This window comes from Malurus melanocephalus, unplaced genomic scaffold (genome assembly GCF_030028575.1).
Source record: "Malurus melanocephalus ecotype Western Australia unplaced genomic scaffold, MMel_1.1 scaffold_89, whole genome shotgun sequence".
Classification (NCBI taxonomy): Eukaryota; Metazoa; Chordata; class Aves; order Passeriformes; family Maluridae; genus Malurus; species Malurus melanocephalus.
Genome location: NW_026623321.1, coordinates 1,945,189 through 1,964,278, shown reverse-complemented (window position 1 = coordinate 1,964,278; position 19,090 = coordinate 1,945,189). Strand labels below are relative to the sequence as shown.

Genomic DNA, 19,090 nt, shown 5'->3' with positions numbered 1-19,090 from the left:
TCTCTTCTCTTCTCTTCTCTTCTCTATTAATTTCTATTCTATTCATTTCTATTTCTATTTTATTTTCTGATTCCCATTTCTAAATCCCAAGTCCCAGCTCTAGCACCAAGTACCCTGTTGCCAGTTTTCAAGGTCCCTGAGACGGTTGTTTGTGGTTTTGCTCCTAGACGCACACATTGTTCTCGCTCCTGGGGCTCAGCCATGCCTACGTAACCAGCATGGGGAAGCTGAGGGGAGTGCTGGCTTTGGAAGAGGTGAGTACAGATCCTTTGCCATCCTCTTAAACAACTGCAAGCATCCTGTGGATCACTGCAACAACTCACAGGTGCTGCAAGTCCCAGCTGGGAATATATGTAACTACAAGTGCTACATTTTCAATCCAATGTGGAATTCTAAGTCGGCTCTTTGGAAGCCATGTAGAGGAATGGATGACTGCGTTTCAGAGGAGGCAGCAGGTGTTGTTTACAGGGATGTTTGAAGGTTCATCTTTTTCAGGAGTTTAGGGCTCTTAATTGAGCCTTAATAGCCACTCTCAACTGAGTGGCTATTATTGTTTCTGAAAGTGGTGTAGAATTTATTTATCATGGCATTTTTCATTACACCACCAGTGTAAAAGATTATCTCCACAGGCCCCGGAGGCAGAGCTGTGACTCTGCTTGTGATCCCTTTACCCTGGGAAGTAGATTAACTTCAGCTGGGTAGGACTGGGCCAGCCTCCCTTTCACATTTTTCCTGAAATTTTCCTCTTTTCCCAGCTCCAGAAGGCAATAGAGGGTTCCACCCGCTCTGGGGTTCGTCTGCGACCACCCCTTGCCAGTTTCCGTGAAGTGACCCGGACTGCCACCAACACCAAGGTTGGGCAGAGCCCTCAGGCGTGGAGCCGGGAAGATGACGGCGCGGTGGCAGCACARCAAGCAGCAAACGCGGGCACTGAGAGCCCTCTGCCTCCTTCCTCACACTCACCCCAGCCCTCACACTCGCAGGAAGAGGGGGAAGTCCCCAGCTCCACTTACGCGACSGATACTGAGTTGGAAGAGATGGAGCTGACAGGGCCAGTTGCTGAAAACATCTCAGACATCCTCAAGGACATAAACCTACGCACCACTGACCTGGATGAAGACGAAGAGGATGATGATGTTCACTTATAGCTGGTGTGAAGGTAGCAGTCCATCACACTCCTCAGTGAGCCAGTCTTCTTGTGTTTGCTCCTCAAAGAGAAGCTTTTGGATGTTCTTTGCAATCCCCACAGAGGAATGATTCAGCTGGGAGGAGGGAGGGACATCACACCGACCCTTTTTCTGCTGCTTTGTCTCTGTGCAGACTCTCAGGCTGCTGGACTGCTGGGACATGTGCAGGTGGCAGATGTGCCCTGGAAGGTGCCGGAGTACAGGCTGACCATGCTCAGCCTGCTGCCCTGGCAGAGCAGACTCTAACAGGCCATGGATCCTGCTGGACACAGCCAGGAGGCTCTGGGTCACTCTGCCSTGTAGAAAGTGCAGGAGGGTCAGTTCTCACTCGCCGCTGGTGCCATCCTTGCAGCCACACCAGAACTGCACGTGGCAGCACAGCCACACCTCCGGCCTAGGAGTGTACTGCTGCTTCCAGCGCCACCCTGTCCGTGTTGCTGCAGCTCCTTTTCTCTGGCTCTTACGTTGCACCCCTCCCCCTCCTCCCAAAAACATTCCCATGTAGAACATTTTTATTCTTTCTCAGTTTTTACTCTGGGACTTCCTGGATRGGGATGCAATTAGATGCTTCTCCTCAGCCCTATAGCTGAGCCATGCCCTCAAAACTGATGGGAGGAAAATATTTGGTATATGTCTCATGTCTTGAATTCAGCCAAGGCTTTAGAAAACACTGGAAGGGAGTGTTTGTTTTCCCATCATCTCTGGAATTTTTAAACAGAATGGGAAAATCCTAAGTGGGAGCATCCTCAGTGCTGGGGGAAGAGGAGGAAAACAGCATATATACACCTATATTTCAAATAACTGTGTTTGTCTCTCTGAATCACTGTTCACAATTTTCCACAGTTATAGTCTTAAAATATAAGAACTCAAGAATAAAAAAATAATTATGGAGTGTTAGCAGACTGCCAAGAAATACAGAGAGGGAAGACACATTTTTTACACTTTGAAAACAGGTTTCTGAAAACTCCTGCGCACTTTCCCGGTAATTCTACCCTGCCTACTTTCCACATATTTCTGCATACCTCAGATCTGAGAATTCCAGCTCTCACTTTTGCCAGCTTGTCTCTGTTGTGACTAACAGAAGAGACCTCAACCCTTGTCTGCAGAATCCCTCTCCATTCCAGTTCTAAATCTGGAGCAGATCTGCATCTTGCAAAAAGACATCTTGTCAGTTCGTGTCATGCATGCAAAACATTGGCATCCAAAGACAAGATGCTGCTTTGTTTAACTCACTTTGCTCTTGTGAGGTTTTCTCAGTAAACAGGCAAAACCAAATTCTGCGTATTCTGCAGCTTCTTCTAACAGTCTACATCTCTTTCTACCATATTTTTGGTGTCTTACGGCACTTAGATGCAGCCTATTGGATATGTTCCCACTTACCAGCAGCAGAGAAGAAATCCAGGCTCTGGAAATATGTTCTTGGGGGTATTCTCATTCCCTTTCCTGGTATTAGTAAAGCATGATCCAACTTAGAGTGACCAGTTTCACCTTAACAGGTAATTTTCCATAAGCTGTCTCAGGAGCAAGTCAAAAATATCGTTACCTCTAACCCAGTCACCAAAGGAAAATTCCCTTCTGGCTCTAATTCCAAGGATTGACCTTGCACCAATTCCTCTCTGATGATGCTCATGGGTGGGAGAGTCTGTGACAAATTTATAGGAGAAGGAATTCTTCCCCGCTAATCCCCTGAAGAGGAAGAAATTTATTTTTGTTTTCTGGAATTCCCACCAGCTCAGTCCTGTCTTCGGCATGCAATCCCCCTTTGTAAACTAACTGGGGACAGCCTCTTCCTGCCTTAATGATCTTCTGTCCCCCAGGAGCCAYCCTGTCCTTGTGAGGAGACAGTGGTGATCTGAGGCGAGCCTCTGGCACACAACAGCTGCTTGCCTCCACCAGAGGGGCGCGTTTGTGCCTGCCAGGCATCAGCACAGCCTCCCAGCCACCTTTGTGTCACCTTCTGCTGCCTGCAGGGAAGAGGCAAAACAACTGCTTTTCTTTCTCAGGGAACTGAGAGAGTCCCTTATGTAAGCTGAGGAAGGACATTCCTTTTACAAAAGCATAAATATGCAGGGAGTGACAACACTGAGACCAAATCTCACCTGAGGGTCCAAGCACACCCGAGAAGGATGAGTTTCTCCAAGTCATCCCCAGCCTTACTGTGCAGACTTACATTTTGCAGCTTAACCACAAGCTTCCACTGAGACAGATGAGATAGGGAGAAACTTTTGAGGCTGGAGCCAGCACACCACCCCCTCCTCTCTCCTGAATACAGATATATGTTCTGCTCCAGTCCCACACTTCTCCTACAGTGTGCTGCAGAAGAACTGGGATGTGACTGGCTGAGAAAGCAGATGGGAGCCTAAATCAAAGCCAGCAAGTGTGTGAGTCATGACAGACAGATTGTGAGCTGGGGGAGATGAGGCTGGAACAAAAATGATGCACATGGAGAGGCTTGGGGAGCTTGGAGTGAAACATTAGCAAAAGTGGAAAGCTTCTTGAGACTCGTGACTTGAGATTACAAGAGYACACACGTGTGCCCACATGTGCACACACAGGTATCTCTCCATTCCTACTGCCTTCAGCTGTCCCAAGGTTGCTGTGAGGAGCTGGATTGCTCTCTGGGGCGGGAGCTGAAAGGTGGGGGGTAACTCCTGCTCTTTATAGACACTACCCCAGATCCATTCTAGGTATCGTCTCCACCCATGGAACAGAACCAGCATTCACTGGCACCATTTTCTCACCTGTATTCATACATRAAAATGCATAGGGAGCCAGGATGGGACAAACAACTCTCTAAAAAAAGATGGTCTGCAAAGTCTGAAATTATTGACACTTCCATCTTACCAATAAAATCTCYGTTGAGCTCATGCCAAGTACATTAATAGGGGCAAAATGTGCAGTAAAATTATGCTGAACCTACCTTTGTCAAGGGAACTTCAAGTTTGCAGTCTCTCAGGCTATCCCACTATATACCCTCCAAGTTTAAACTTGAAACTTTCGTCCAGAAAACAAAGTCACACTGATCTACCACTCTGAAACCTGCATCTCCCATCCTACCAAAGTAGCACCCACTTGATTACCTACAGGGAAAAATAATTTTTACCCCAACTCGAAATATCCCAGAATTTGTACCAGCTATGAGGTCTTCCCACTCAGATAGAAATTGAAATCTAGCAAAAAATTGCACTTTCTTTCACATGGCACTTTGGGGTCAAAGCAGAAGTCTTTGTTTTTAAATGCATCAGTATAAAGAATTGAAAAAATAGGGAAGATTTAAGTTGGTAAGACAACAAGCAGATCTTTAAGTAGTTATGACAAGGCTAAGAGACTTGATAATGAGCCAAATAAAGGAGAAAACACATGGAGATGGACTACTGAACAACAAGAAAAATTTGCCTCATCAAAGTAACGTTTTTGGTTGCCAAATTATTTGAGACTAAAAAAAATATAGTTTTCTAAACCTGTGGACAAAAACAATTAGTACAGGCAGAAATAGAGACACAGATAGAGTAAATAAAAATAACATCCCCCTTCTTCCCAGTTATGCAAACACTGTATAGAAGTGTGTGTTTTGTGRCCAAAGAGTACAAGATCAGCAATAACCAGCTGAGCAAGCAAAGACCCCTCTTTTAAAATTAAAAACACACTATTAAAAATATGGTCACAGCAAGCATTAAGTTGTTCATGGCCACATAAGCAGGTATCTGGGCACAGCTCTCATAAAAATTTAATCAACACTGGACACCAATAATTAAAATTTACACATAGAAGCCATGCCTGAGCATTAGGGTTAGGGTCTCAAGATATGTGATGTAGTCTCAGCCAAACCTRTTACTAGTTCAAGCACTGGTCTTTSAAATGAGTATTTGCTCCCATCCCAGCTTTTTTTAGTATGCTGCTATTTCAAACATGTGCTCTATAGTAAAACTGAAACATATCAAGCCCACTTGAAGAATTGCACCTGATATGGAGGACAACATCCAGCTGAGGAAAAGTCCAGTAGCAAATTTATAAAGGAAACAGAATGCAGAGAAATTAAAATGTGAATTGCCTACTTTACRTGAGTAACAATCTAAGCACTGCTAGGATCTATTTACTGAATAGCTACTCAGTTTGAAGAACAGAAGGTAAAGCTACAAGGCATACTGAGATATATTCAGAATTAAAGTCACATAAACTCAAGTTAGAAGCTTTTCAGTTTTTTCCACACAGAAACAAATGCAAAAGACAGTAATGGAAGGTTTATGAGAAATACATTTGAACAAAAAAAAAAAAMAAAACAAAACCTGCTTTTCTCTCTTCCTCCAGCTTCTATAGTGCACTTAAGCAAATGGGCTGTGAAAAGAAATGGTAGCTGAGATGGTTGGATTATGACCAAACATGTCACAGAATCTTATGCTTAACTCAAAATTGCAATTTCTCTGGCACAGAAGATAGGAGCTGTCTGAGGAACCGTGTAGAAAATGCCCTTTCAGCTGGCAAAGTGCAGATCCAGTGAGGTGTGCAGCAAGAATGCTCTTATGCCCTTTTTATTTACTGTTTTCATTAATCACTTAGAAGTAACATATGAGAAATGGTAAAACAGTAACATGAGAGAAACATATGGCAGGTTTGCCATCTAGTCTAGACAGAGAAATAAGCAGAAAGTGGAGATCAGAGCCTGAGGCAGATACTACAGAATGAGGCTCCTGCTGGGGCTAAGCAGCTGAATCCAGAGGAGATGAACTTAACTGGGGGATAAATCTAGCCTAGCATGATGACAAAAGAGTTCTTTTAGGTGAAGCACTCAGCAGCTGGACACCATCTCTGCAGCACAATGTGAAATTAAGAAAAAAATAAATTTTTCCTRTGCAGAAGCCGAAAACATTGTGTTTTCCCAAGGACACAAGTCTCAAACGCAGGGAATAACTGGTTTCATTTGACACGCTACATTTCAAAAAGAAAATAGTGACAATTTAGAGGCAATTTGGAAAAAAAACCCAACMAAAAAAAMCCCCAACTACAAACCAACCAAACAAAAAAACCCAAAACACAAAACCAGGAGAGAGTATGGGGGGGACTTATAAAGATGGACAATAAAATAAACAACCAACCAACCAAAAACCAAAAGAAGTAAATGTGTCTTATGCAAATCACAATTAATTAAATTAATTATATTAGCATAGTTATGTAGACATACATACCAAGTGGTGGGTGGCAATCTATTCAATAGGAAAGGGAGGTAAACTGGAGAGAAGCAAATTAATTTCAAATAGAACACAGAATGCAAAGATCAGTCAAATAGCCCTGGCTGTAAAATACACTGCATTTAAGAAGGGCAGGAAACACTGCTTAGTTCCTGGAAGAACCAGAGGAAAACAAGTATCTTGACAAGGAAATAGATATCTCTTATGGCTAGAATTTATAAGTTTCATATGGTAAACTAATAGTGACTGGGTCTGGCCCAATGCCCTACATCAGAAGCAGATGACCCAGCGATGTTGKAAGTGCAGCGATGTTTCTTTCCCTCTGGGTCAACCAATTCCCCACTCTGCTGTGAGGACAGGAGGCTGAGAAGCATTTAAACTGRAAGGTGAATCCAGAGTCTTGCTATCCAATGTCAGTGCCTTTTACAAGCTAAGCATCAGATGCTTTTCTGTGTCATGCCCTGTTGAGAAATTTCTGTCCAACTCTGTGCCAGATGTGTCTGCATCTCACAATATTGGGACAAAACCTACACGTATCACCTGAGAAATTCTTATTCAGTGCAACAGGAAAGCTCACTCAATGCTAAACTAAAAGATTCTGTTGATGTGATGGTGTCTATCCTCAAATCTGTCCTGGGATTCATGCCTGGTAATCACAGACACATACCAGATTTTAGCCCTGCACAGTCAAAATGTGATGTTCTTATCTTCTTAATGAGAAACCAGGTATTTGCTACTCTGGGGTGCTTCTGCAAGCCACCATGGATCCTTTTTGATGTGCTCCATGAGCCTATCTCCTCAAAACCCACCCCCTCTTCCTCGGATCCTCCTTCCTYAGACGCAACTCCCCTGGAACCAGTCCCACAGAAATAAAACACTTCCACCAGCCAGGACGGCAAGACCACATTCTGTTTAATAACAACTCCATAAAGGACTGTACATGCTATTTTGAGCTACCTTCCCTCCTTTACTGTGGTTGCTGCCACATACAGGCATGGAGGTGTGCAGTGCCATATAGTTCTCTAAGTCTATATGTAATGTGTGCACATGTATGTAGGTGGTTGCACATGGATGTATTTATATATATCTTTGTAGAAGTGTTATCTCGTAAGTCACATTATCAAAACATGCGAAGTATATCCAACAAAAATTTTCAGGCAAACATGTTTTGGAGCTGGAAGACCAAAGGCAAATCAGACTCATTTTAGTTATTAAGGGCTAGTGTGGGACAATGTAGGATGAAAGCTTTCCATAGTGGGTGCCTTTCCCTTTTTGTTTTAATTCCATTCAGTGCTCTCTCCSCAAACATCAACGCACCCCTGTAAACACTAGCTTGAAAGAATACATGTGATCACCATGCAGCCTCCCCGCTACAGAAAACACGTACAGGCTCGGGGGAAGCCCTTGAAAATCACTTTGCAGCAGCCTGTGTTGTCCCATACATTTATGCTGAAGTAAGTTTCAGATACTACAATATTTGAAGACCCAAGCCTTTAGTTATTTTTACACATGCTTCAGGAATCCATTCTGCATGCCACCCCTGAGACTCCCAACCACCACCCTYGCACCTCCCAAATCCTCTGCCTCTACCTACCCATATCTGAAAAGAGCTGAAACAACAGAAATCCTGTTCCCTGTAAAATTACTTTTGAGTCCCAATTTTATAGTGTAGGGATTTCCAGAGACCTCCAATCATGCACAACATCCACAAATCAGAAAAGAAAAATTAAAGCCAAACAAGAATATATACCTGCAAAAGAGYGTTTGGCTTGCTACATTGCTCAAGCATGCAGTATCTGAAAAGAAGGGAAGTCTACCTGCACTTGCCTCATGGGAACATGGCAGAGCTCTGGAAGAGGGTTCTTAACCTTTTGGCTTCCAATCCAATCATGACTAGATTTTCATGCCCAATGAAAATGAATCCAGAAGGCCAGTGAATCTGGACTACATGCCTTTATCTTTTTAGAAGCACAATCTTGTTTCCATAATGGAGAAAAGCCTTTTTAGATGTTTTTGTCTTGCAAGCATGGGCATTTGATCCCTTATGGGAAAGCAAAAACAAGACTAGGTTTCAGAGGGCATTTCAAATATTCCCAGCTGAAGGAGATGAGGAAGATCCTAGCACAGCATTCTTTCCACAGAACACTGCAACCCCTCTCTTCCTAGAAGAYAGCAGCTACTACACATCAATAGGTAAGTCCTGCCCATGGGAGAGGCATTGGACTTGGTGATCTTTAAGGTCCCTTCCAATCGTTCAGTGATTCTGTGGTATCTGCACTGAGAACATTCTTGATCAAGTCTTYACAGTTTTAGTAAACACGGTCTTTCTCAGAATCACAGCCTGACTAAATTTTTCCTCTTCCAACAATGTGTATCTGCTCTGGAAAAATACATCACATTTTTCTTTCCTTCTGTGCAGACCAACACTGACAATCATGGAGCTTCTCTTCATCTCCAAGGAAAAAACAACACTTTGATCTGCCTATGCTGGGGAAAAATGTCAGTGCAAGGATGTAAACAGACCCTGATGTTCCAAGTGCAGATCTTCCATGTCCATTTGTGAACATCAGAACCCTCATGCCTTACCCCAGTCAATTCCTGGAGCTGGTTGTGCTGCTCAGAGAGCACAGTGTCCCCAAGCTCCATGACATATTCTGAGACAAAGACACACTGATCGGGCACAGAAGTCCAGCTCTTCTGCTTCTGCACAGGTTCCCTACTACTTAGCTTGGGAAAAGCCTATGGTACAAAAGAGGCACCTGACATCAACTTTACAGCTTGCAATTACATTTGAGACTGTGCTTTAATGACTGTAGGCTGTCCTACACATACGTTTAGTTCAGATAGGCACTATTTTACTCACATTTTCCCTGTTTAGTTTTCCTTTCCCTGAGCCATGGCATAGAAATCTTTCCTATAGAAAGCCCTGTCAGATTGCTACAGGGGAGGAAAATCAAAGATGAAAGTATTCTGTATTGGAATGGATTTTTTYCTTTCCTTTCTTGTCTCTGTTTCTTTTAGAAAAAGTCAAACAGATAGTTAAAAAGATACGCCAGAGTTGTCTGACATATCTGAAGAAGGAGTCTGAAGAAGGAATGCTGGAAAATCCACTTGGGAGAAATCAGAAGGAAGATCGTAGCCTATGCCAATGTTGCTCTGCTTTCTGTAGCATTTAGAGGCAGATTATTTGAGTTTATCTCTCCTTGTAGGCAATTACCAATACAACAGTTAAGGCAAACTAAGCTGAATTTAGGTATTTTGGGTTCCCARTGAGATCAGAACTCACATTCATTTCATTTGGACAAGGAGTAAGTTCTTATTTGGTGTATTTCTCATGATTTCCCTGAAGAACTAAGCATACTGTGAACTGTTTTTTGAAKACAATGAAAAAGAAGCTAGAAAGTACCCAGATTCAGGGAGGTCTCTTTCCTATCACTGTCTTACAGGAAAAAAAAATTGTGGCTTGGACTAAGGAGTACCATGAGATGCAACAATCCTGGACCTACAGCTTTTATAGCAATTCTGTACCTCAGTCCACTCTGCCGTGAGTCTGCCATGAGGCTTCTTACCTGTGTTGTATAAAAAAAAAGACATCAAGCTTTTCTTGATCTTTTTCCAAGCCTTTCTTTCCATGTCTTTCCCTCTCTGGCACACACAGTTGTCCACAAGCCTGTACTGTTGCATACTCCCTCGCCTCACCATCAAACCTCACACCTCCGTCACACAGAGACCAGTTTCGTTCTCCAGGTCTCTTCTCCAAGACGACAACTAAAATTTTTTCATTGTTGCTGTACACAGAACAGCATGCACAGASTCTGCCTAGGTGTGAAGTGCACTTCTGGATCTCACACTAGATTGGAACTGGCCTAAAGACAGGGATAAAAGTCACTTCCAACAGCTGTGCTTCACCCTTGMTCAAGTCTCCCCTCTCACAATTACAGGACAAAAGTCATCAGTATCTTTAGCTGCCACAGAGTGTAATCATTGAATGCATACACGATTTGTGCATGTTAATTTTATTAATTTCATGCATATATCAAGTTACTCATGTCCTCCTCCCCAGTTTCCAGAGTTTACCTCAAAGGAGCCTGTGGAAGGGAACAGCAAGGGAAATAACAGGGCATAAATAACAAAGACTAAACTGGGTAAGAGCATACTAGAAATTCCAAAGAAAACACTAAGGAAGAAAAGAGGGAATATGCCTTTCCTGGTACCCCATCAGGGCTTATTCTTTTCAGACAGACATGTAACAATCAGCTTAAGCCAACTGTAGTTGCATCTGCAACCAGTCTTCCATACGACCATCTACAAATTTCACCAGCTTTCAGCAATGCCTGGCTCAGAAAGAGAAGCAATATGAAGAGCTCATCCCACTGAAACCTTTCTTTAGGTAGGGACTGGGCTAGTTTCCAATGGGGCCAGTTCCTGAGCAGCCAAATGAGCTTTAGTGCTGGTGCTTTTCAGGCAGTAGAAGTACAGAGCTGGTGGTGGTGGAAGAAAGGAGGCAGGACAGCTCCTTTGAGTAGCTTAGAGCCATCATGAAGATGTCACTTCAAAGCACATTTTCCCAKTTTCTCTAACCTGATACAAAGGAAGGCCAGCTGCTGACAACAGCACTCTCTCTCCCTCTGCTCACAGCTCTTCCCTCTTCACTTTTACAGCAGAGTAAAAGTCCCTGGCTTGGTGTGGGTCAGCTGTATATCAACACCYGCCCGAGGCTTGTGGTGTGCATGGTCAGAGCAGAGTTCCTCCTCCTCCAAAGCAGCTCAGCACTGGATCAGCTTACAGGTATGGTTAAACTTCGATCTCTGCTGCAAGCCTGTTCTGAAAGGTGATGTTACAGTTTTTTAACGGGGAAAGCAAGCAGATGACTTGTCAGCAGTTTTCCAGTAGATGATGATGATTCAGAGGCACAGAAACTGAAAGAAGCAGATTAACTTCTCTGTCCCAGAGCCTGAGGTAATGGAATTGAAGAGAACCCAGAAGGATTGTAAAGAAAGCTTCAGATTTATATGAAATAAAACCTTATGAAATAGTATAACTAATCAGGTCTGAGCAATCATGGGAAAAGGAACAAGAGGGAATTTTCTTGCAGTGAAAGATTTTAAATTAGGGTCACTTGTGCTTAAGCTTTGTTTCATGTTTAGCGCAGTAATTTTAACAATTTTCTACTGAAGACAAAGCCTTGGGGTAAAGATGGGAATCTTCCAYCTCCACTACTTCAGGAATACCCAAAATTTTCTGTAGTAAAGCTTTGCTTTATGAAGGGTTTGTAGAAACAAACAGCAGAGCTCAGTTTCTTAGTAACTGCAGATCAGGAATACCGAGCTTACCTTTCCTTCTTATTTACAGACTCACAAACACAATTTGGGCTCTGACTATTTGGCTGGACTCTCTCCAACTCATCCCTCCTCACCAGGATAAAGGGACTGCAGGCCAAATTTCGCTCACAGAGCACCTGTGCCTCCCATATGCTTGAATAGGTACATCTATATAATAACAGCTTTTCTGGGAAACGTACAGWAGGTTCCAGGTCTCTCTCTGATATTGGGCACACACAAGCAGCAGGCCTGTTATATAAGAAAAGGCCAGATTATACAAACAATTTTCCACTTTCAAAGAGATTCAAACTGCCTTTCCAGTTCAGCTCAGGATGCTCACTCAGGTGGCAAGTGTGGACAGGAAGATCTGCTCTCTCTGGTCTAACTCCTAGCAAATAGCTCTTTTGGATTGTGGAGAGGTCACGGAAAATAGCCTTTTTCTTTCTTTCAGGAAAAGGCTGAAATTTTATTATTCACAGAATGTTAAAGAAAAAAAAATTACAGAATTTAGTAAGCTGGAAAATTTACATAGAGTGGTGTTCAAACCAGTCTGTATTCACAGAGAATGAGGCTATCTACAGGTTTCTAGACAGCAGGTTATGGAACTATGCAGCAGAGTGTAATTCTCTATCCCAATTCCACAGAGGCTATAAAAATCTACAGATATGTTTTCTCTTCCTTTTAGACTCCATAGAATGTCCAGTAAGGTCAACTTTTTTTCACACTTTTCCCTATGCAAATAATTCCCTGTTACTGCCCTCAATGGAGATAAGGAATATCTATTAGATATCAATTAGATATCTTAATAAATGTGCCACACATCCATATTAAAGAAAAAGAAGCCCTGGACAAGCTGATCCACTTGTCCCAGCCCTGTAAACAACACAGAGGGATCAGTAGAAGCTACTCTAAAAGTTACCGTAAACATCCAGATAGGTCCTGCAGAGGCACATGGAAACAAAATTGTTTGAAGAAAGAAACAACAAGCCACCCAAATCTCCCACAAAGGTACGTACCCTTTTTGTTTCCCTGAAGACCTTTTTAAAAAGAAATAAAAAATGGTTTAGACTTACTCATTTACTCATCTGCTGAGCAAGTGCTCTTGGCACTTGCTCTATCTCCCTTTTCTGGCTGGCATGATTTCCCAGGCCCTGCTCCACAGCTAGACCCAAGCCAGTTCAGGACAACAAACTACCACTGGCCCTGCAAGAACTACAGAGGATCGTGTCTATCCAGCCCTGCTGCCCAGGGGAGGTTAATACCTTAATGTGTAAACATCTTTGAAGATATATTGAAAGGTCATCATTCAGCAGAAGAGCTATCTCCCTAGAGGGATGTAAGCAAGACCAAGCAAATGCGTAAAAAAAGATGGGTCACAAAAAGCTTTTCTCTCTTACCTACACCGAAGTACCAGTCTTAAACATCCCAAAGGTCTTTCATTTAGAGGTGCTACGGAGAGGGAAGACAGATCTGCTTGAAGTGGACTTGGCTGGAAAGACTTGGGTATTCAAAAAGGAGTCAGTCTTTACACAGCTGCTGTGTTAGTGGGAAAAAGCTGAGTGGGGTAAAGTTCTACCTGAGAGTCCCATTCCTACATTTCACAATTCCTGGACATCATTTGCTTTTCTTGCCAGGAGCTGTCTAAACTCTGAGACTTGATGACATTTCTTATTCTCCTTAGACATTCCTCCCTGAAAATATGCAGGAACTAAACCTGAAGCAGGGCGGGAGCATGTATCACTCTCCTGTCATCCAAAAAACACACCAAGCCTGAAGAGGAGGCAAAGAAGAGACAAATGTATCATGAATTAAACAGAGCAAATATGAGTCAGAGTAAGTGAGAAAGAGTTGCTCCTGGAACAGTATGGCAGTGTCCAGGCAAATTCCTTTCTCTAGCTCATCAGATACAGCATCTGATCTATGCCCGTGATTTGCTAATGTTGCCTTGCAAGAGCTCCTGCAATTAAAACTCAGCACCTGGGTAATCTCTGCTGATTCTGTTCAGTCCTCCAGAAAATCAATAACCTTATACAATTTTTGCTTTTGTCCCTGTTTATTTTCTGGGGAGAGCCGAAAGGAAAACAATTTCCTTTCAAAATCTCTCCCTCCCAAGAGGAGGTTTGTAAAAAAATGTCAAGGAATTGCAAGAGACCAAATTCCCCCTAATCAGAGAACCAAGTTTTTTTAACAAAAAATATATAACCTGTACAAATAGGGAAAACTCCTGAAATAAGCTTTCTCCACACCTAAAAAAGATATGGGAGGGAAAAGCAAACAGACCAAGTACTGAGCATTATTTACACTGCTTGGGGGTAGGAAAACAAAAGAAGAAAACATAGGCAGGAAGAAGAAGACAAATAGGAGGAGAAAATTTCCTCATCCCTTTTCCTCCAGCTGTATTTGGCACTGCAGGAGCGGCAGAAATGGGAAAGGTGCAGTATTTCTGTTAAATCATGACTGGAGTACAGGCCTTTCCCATTACTAACTGCTTTGTTGTGAACGCTTACCCAGCATATAAAAAGGTTAAAAAAAAGCACAAAAACTGAAAACTCGAATGTAAACTAGGTATCTGTGATCTCATAGCTGTACACACTGTTCCTGGATCTGCTGCCTACTCTCTGGGTCTCCCCRTACTGCTGGCAAGGAAAAGACAGAAGGATACAGCAGCAGCACCGAGATGGACCTGTTCTCAAGCCCCCTGCAAGAGTCAGCTTTTTATGACTGTCTCTGTAGCTGAAAATGTCCTTTCCACTGGCTTCCAGTGCCCACTGCCAAAAGGAGACACCACTCTTGCCAGCTCCTGGGAAGGCAGAAATGTCAAGGAGAGAAACAAATAAATAAGAGACCAAAGCATGAATATCTGAGAGCAGGGTTAGGTTGGTATCTGCATCCGTTCTTCCACAGCAGAGCCGTGCCCACAGAGCCATGCCGGCAGCGTGGGCCCACGGAGCGCAGTTTGAATCCATCAAACCTACAACTCTGGATCAAGGTGCTGCTGAGGACCTGGTTACACAGCACATCTTTCATCTCAGTACRGTCTGTATGGAACACAGCCTGATCCTCTGCATCAGCCACAATCACAATTCTAGTGCAATCTAGATTTGCAAAGCCACATCTTCATGTTAAACCAGTTTATATTTCATGTACTCTATCAAAGGGGGCCATGTCCACAGAGCGATATCCATTCTGCCAAGATGAATTCTAGTCACAAAGCTGCTCCCTATACCAAGCCTGTCTCACCAGACACATCCCCAGTACCAGAAGTGTTTTTATCCACAGCCAAGACTTTGTATTAAAAAGATTTAGAAATTATTTACCAATCCAGATCTCTCCAAGCACATCACATGTTGCCCAGAGCAATGAAAATCCAAAATATGTGTCCACGGGGGAGGGGAAGAAAAGGTTTTTATGTGTCAATCACTTTGAGATTTTCCTCTTGTTTAAAAAAATAATTAAATGTCAGGAATGGAAGGTGTGTCTGCTTGGAAATATGGGGAGCTGGAGAGAAGAATCCCTGTAACTGCATTCCTTGCCACCCCTCTCTTTGCTCAGCAATGATGAGAACTTCACAGAAAGCATCAGTTGTTTGTTTCTCCCTCTTCCTCATCAAAGGACTGCACCCCAGAGGAGGTGACATCTGAGACTTTGCGGCTCAGCGCAGCGTGTTCCATCTCCTCTCGAGGAGACAAAGATTCCAGGTCCCGGCACACCGCATCATCCTCCTCCGGCGAGGGCTTCTTGTTTAGGAGAGGAGCCTTCTCCAGCCGTGGGTTCCCTTCATCCTCAATGTGGTCCTCCATGTACGTGCTGGACTCGGCTCCACCCCCACTCTGAGCAGTCTGCAGGGGCCACACGTGGACCAGCCCCGTGCTCTGGATGAAGTTCTGCTCCTGCCGCTGTTGCTGCAGCTGTTGCTGCTGGAGAAAGTTGCTCTGAAGCAAGATGCTCTCCTGAAGGTTTGTCTGGGACTCATCAAAATTCTGGCCTAAGTAGGAACCAGTTGCTGGGGAGGCGATCAGGGACTGGTCACTGGCCTCCCAGGCGTCGGACGAGCCCAAGCAGTACATGCCCTGCGAGACGTAGGAATGAGGCCAGCTGTCATACTGCGTCTGGGCCATGTGCTCTGCGAGAGAAGGAGGCAAGCAACACAGTTAGACACTGCCTAGGCCAGGCTGSTTCCTCCTCCATGCCTGTGCATGGCACGGAACTGCACAGGGTACACGAATCCTTCAGAGGGAAGCAGGGCAAAGAGTTCTGGGCAGCAGGCAGATGACCTTGATTATACCCACAACTGACCATAAGAGCTGGTAGCTCTCCACAGTTGTGCCCTAAAAAGGCAAAAGGGACTGAGCTTTGGAGCCTCCCTGTTAAGATTAGATTCCTTGGGCAGCTCCATAAACAGGGATGACTCTAGTAGATCTGACTGGAGCAACAGAGTAAAACAGGGTACAGCAAAACAGAGCAATGTGACAAGAGCAGGAAGGAGGTGTCTTCAGATCAGTGAGGAGCACTGGAGCTCACCTTGGCTCTCCATCAGCTCCTGATAGTTCTCAGAGTAGTTGCCAGCTGGGTTGTCCTGATTTGAGTTTACACTCACATCCTCACCATCCATGGAGGACCAGGCCATGAGAGTTGCTTCAGAAATAGCAAACTGCTCCATCACTCCTGTGCCAAGGGAGATGGGGAAGGGAAGCAGAGATGTGTTAAATTCTCCACTTCTTGCCATCATCCTTTACCCCACCTTTTGGCCACACTATCCCGCTCAGGCCCCATCTCAGCAACACCCACCAACCACTGCTGGCCCTCACTCTCTCACTTGGTGTTCCACTAGCGATATTCTGCAAAGTCTCTYTACCTCAGCCACATGAACCACCCACAGCGTTTCCTGAGGTTTTTTCCCAAGCTTCTGCATTCTGGTCTCTCAGGGAATCTGCTCTGGGGCATCCCAACCAATCCAACCCACAGACCACAGAAAAGGAGTCGCTACCTGCAAGGAACCGCGCCTCCTTCTCGCCGTCGCTGAGGTCCGAGTAGGCGTCGGCGTCCTTGCGCGCGCTCTCRTGCGTGTGCTGCTGCTGCTGGCTGTGGGCTTTGCCCCAGCCCTGCCACTCGATCATGTGAGCCACGCGGCCCTGGCCCATCGCCGTCGGCTTCGTCACGTGGTCCTTCATGCTGCGAGATATCCCTAAGGGGCCAGACATTGGGAAACAAGGGAGGGCTATTACACAGCTCTGGCGCTTTCTGCCACCTTTTTCACCGCTCCTAGGAACGGAGCTTCTCCCTTCCTTTCCTGACAGTCATGGATGCGGGACTAGGGCTGGGTGTCTCCCACCTTTCACTGCATCACTCTCCRGGGGAGTTTCTCCATCCTTCCTTGGACAAACTCTCAGAAAGGGGGTAAAAGGGGAACTCCAAATATGAAAGACCATTTCCTTCCTTGCCTAGAATCCATTTAGGATAGAGCTGGGCATGAAGGATGAAGCCTGGAAGTGAACAAACTAAGAAACAGAAAATGGGGTTAAACCCAAGACTGAGGGGAAGCAACTGAAGATGTCTGAGCAGGGGTGCACAGTGAGAAGCCAACAGGAGTAAGACAAATCTGTTTTTTTGAAAGGACGACAACTGTGAGAGTTCTGTATTTAGAACCATGGTGGTGGAGACTCCTCTAAGGCCATGGAAAGGCAAGAGTCAGAAAGGAGCAGTTGTGAGAGCAACAGAGAGATATGGGAAGAGGCACAAAGGCCTGTGGAGAGAAGCTGCCAAGGATAAAGTCAAATTTTGAGGACCTCACCAGAGAAAGATGATTTAGCCAAAGCCCCAATCCCATAAGCATTGGAGTTGCGTTTCAGCTTGGGGAGGATGGAGGTCGTATCTTCCATGGAGAGCTGAAAAGAGAGAGAATATGAAGAAATGATATACAGGAAGGAGAAAAGGAAGTGAACTGAAGTGAGAAAACAGTAGGGAGTTGGAAGATGAGGAGCAGAAGCAAGCAATAAGAACAAAAGAAGGAAAGGAAAAACTAGAGGCTATCTGACCAGGACTGGACGTTGGCCAGCATTGGGACTGAGTGAGGCAAGCCAGAGGCAGAGGCAGAAGCTTTGAGAAGCCTCCCGTTGGCTGCTGCCAGTCCTCCACAGACATGCTGCACCCCTCCCAAGTCTTTGTGAAGATGTGAGACACGGCTGACAGACAATTCAGGGAACCTGCAGTGAGGAGCTGCCGGKGCAGTAGGCAAGACACAGTAATGTATCATATTTGCATCGTACTACCAATTTTTTAATGTCACTTTGGGTTTTTTCTTCTTATATGGTCTTAATAAAATGAACGTGACTGTATCAGTGACAAGTCCTGTTTCAAGCACCCTACATCTGTAAAGAAATGTGGCCTACAGCTCCGCTTAATTTTCTTTACTGTCTTCTCTATGTTTATCCTCAGTCCCTGAATAACAAGGACAGGGCACTATTGGGACAGGCAGCCATCACAAACATCATCACAAAAATAATCTCTCAAGATGAATTCATCAGGCTTCTTCAGAGATGCCAGGCATTGCACATGAGGCTTAATTTTCACAAGGGCTAAAWAAGCATTGCTTCTGCTCTTCATTTCAATCTCTCTGAAAATCAAGGCTAGAATGTTTCAAACACAAAGAAACTAAAAACTAGTGACCACAACACTGGAAACTTTAAATCCTGACACAAAACAATCTTTTGGTCACAGGCGCAGACCTCACAAAAAGTGAGCAGAGCGCTAATTGGGCAGTGAAATACTGGAGACAAAGGAAGGCATTGTAAAGACGTTGAACGGCATAGAATTCCAGTCAATTGCCAAMATATGAGAGGTGAGTTTTTCTGGAAACTGAGTGTAAATGTGGCAGCTAAGGCATCCTGTAACTGGGGCCATGAACGCGCCATGTGTAACATGAGCTGAAGAAATCAGAAAGCAGAGGAAGAACAGTAAAAAGTGAGAACACAGCCCTTGMTCCATGATGCATTTCCTTTGGTGATGAAGCTTGTTGTAGAAAGTCCATCTATGCCCCCACTGGTCATTCCCACCCAGGTGCTGCTGCTCAGTATCCACCCACTTGTTCCAAGACAACCTGGGGGCTGTGCTGTGAGCTGCCTCATGGAACCCATCCAAAAAGGAAATTGCAGAGGGTTCCTACTMCTGCAAGGTTGGAGAGCTGTGTCATGAAGGCAGGAACGAATGGGAAGGGAAGGAAATTCAWGATCCAGCTTTGGTATCAAAGAAGATCTATGGAATCGCACTGGGTAAGAGCTGCATTATGAAAGAGCACCATGGATTCTGTATGGGTTGGAAAATGGGAGACTGCAAGTAAGGAAACTGTCTTCTATTTTTTTTAAGGAAACATGACCTTGTGTACTTYGCTTTCAGCTAG

General features: G+C 44.4%; 2 protein-coding genes across 2 annotated transcripts in view; one reads left to right on the top strand and one right to left on the bottom strand.

Moving 5' to 3' along the window:
- CLCN1 (chloride voltage-gated channel 1) overlaps window positions 1-2,538 on the top strand; it is a 55,682-nt gene extending 53,144 nt beyond the window's left edge. Inside the window, exons 23-24 of the mRNA XM_057368304.1 lie at window positions 168-254; window positions 756-2,538. Coding sequence (XP_057224287.1) covers window positions 168-254; window positions 756-1,148 — 480 coding nt within the window. The 3' untranslated portion in view covers window positions 1,149-2,538. The remainder of the gene's footprint in view (window positions 1-167; window positions 255-755) is intronic.
- A 5,305-nt stretch (window positions 2,539-7,843) lies between these two features.
- Window positions 7,844-19,090, bottom strand: part of FAM131B (family with sequence similarity 131 member B) — a 31,098-nt gene continuing 19,851 nt past the window's right edge. The window contains exons 4-7 of the mRNA XM_057368283.1: window positions 17,486-17,579; window positions 16,682-16,879; window positions 16,216-16,359; window positions 7,844-15,817 (exon numbers count right to left, since the gene is read on the bottom strand). Of these exons, the coding sequence (XP_057224266.1) occupies window positions 15,273-15,817; window positions 16,216-16,359; window positions 16,682-16,879; window positions 17,486-17,579 (981 nt within the window). The 3' untranslated portion in view covers window positions 7,844-15,272. The remainder of the gene's footprint in view (window positions 15,818-16,215; window positions 16,360-16,681; window positions 16,880-17,485; window positions 17,580-19,090) is intronic.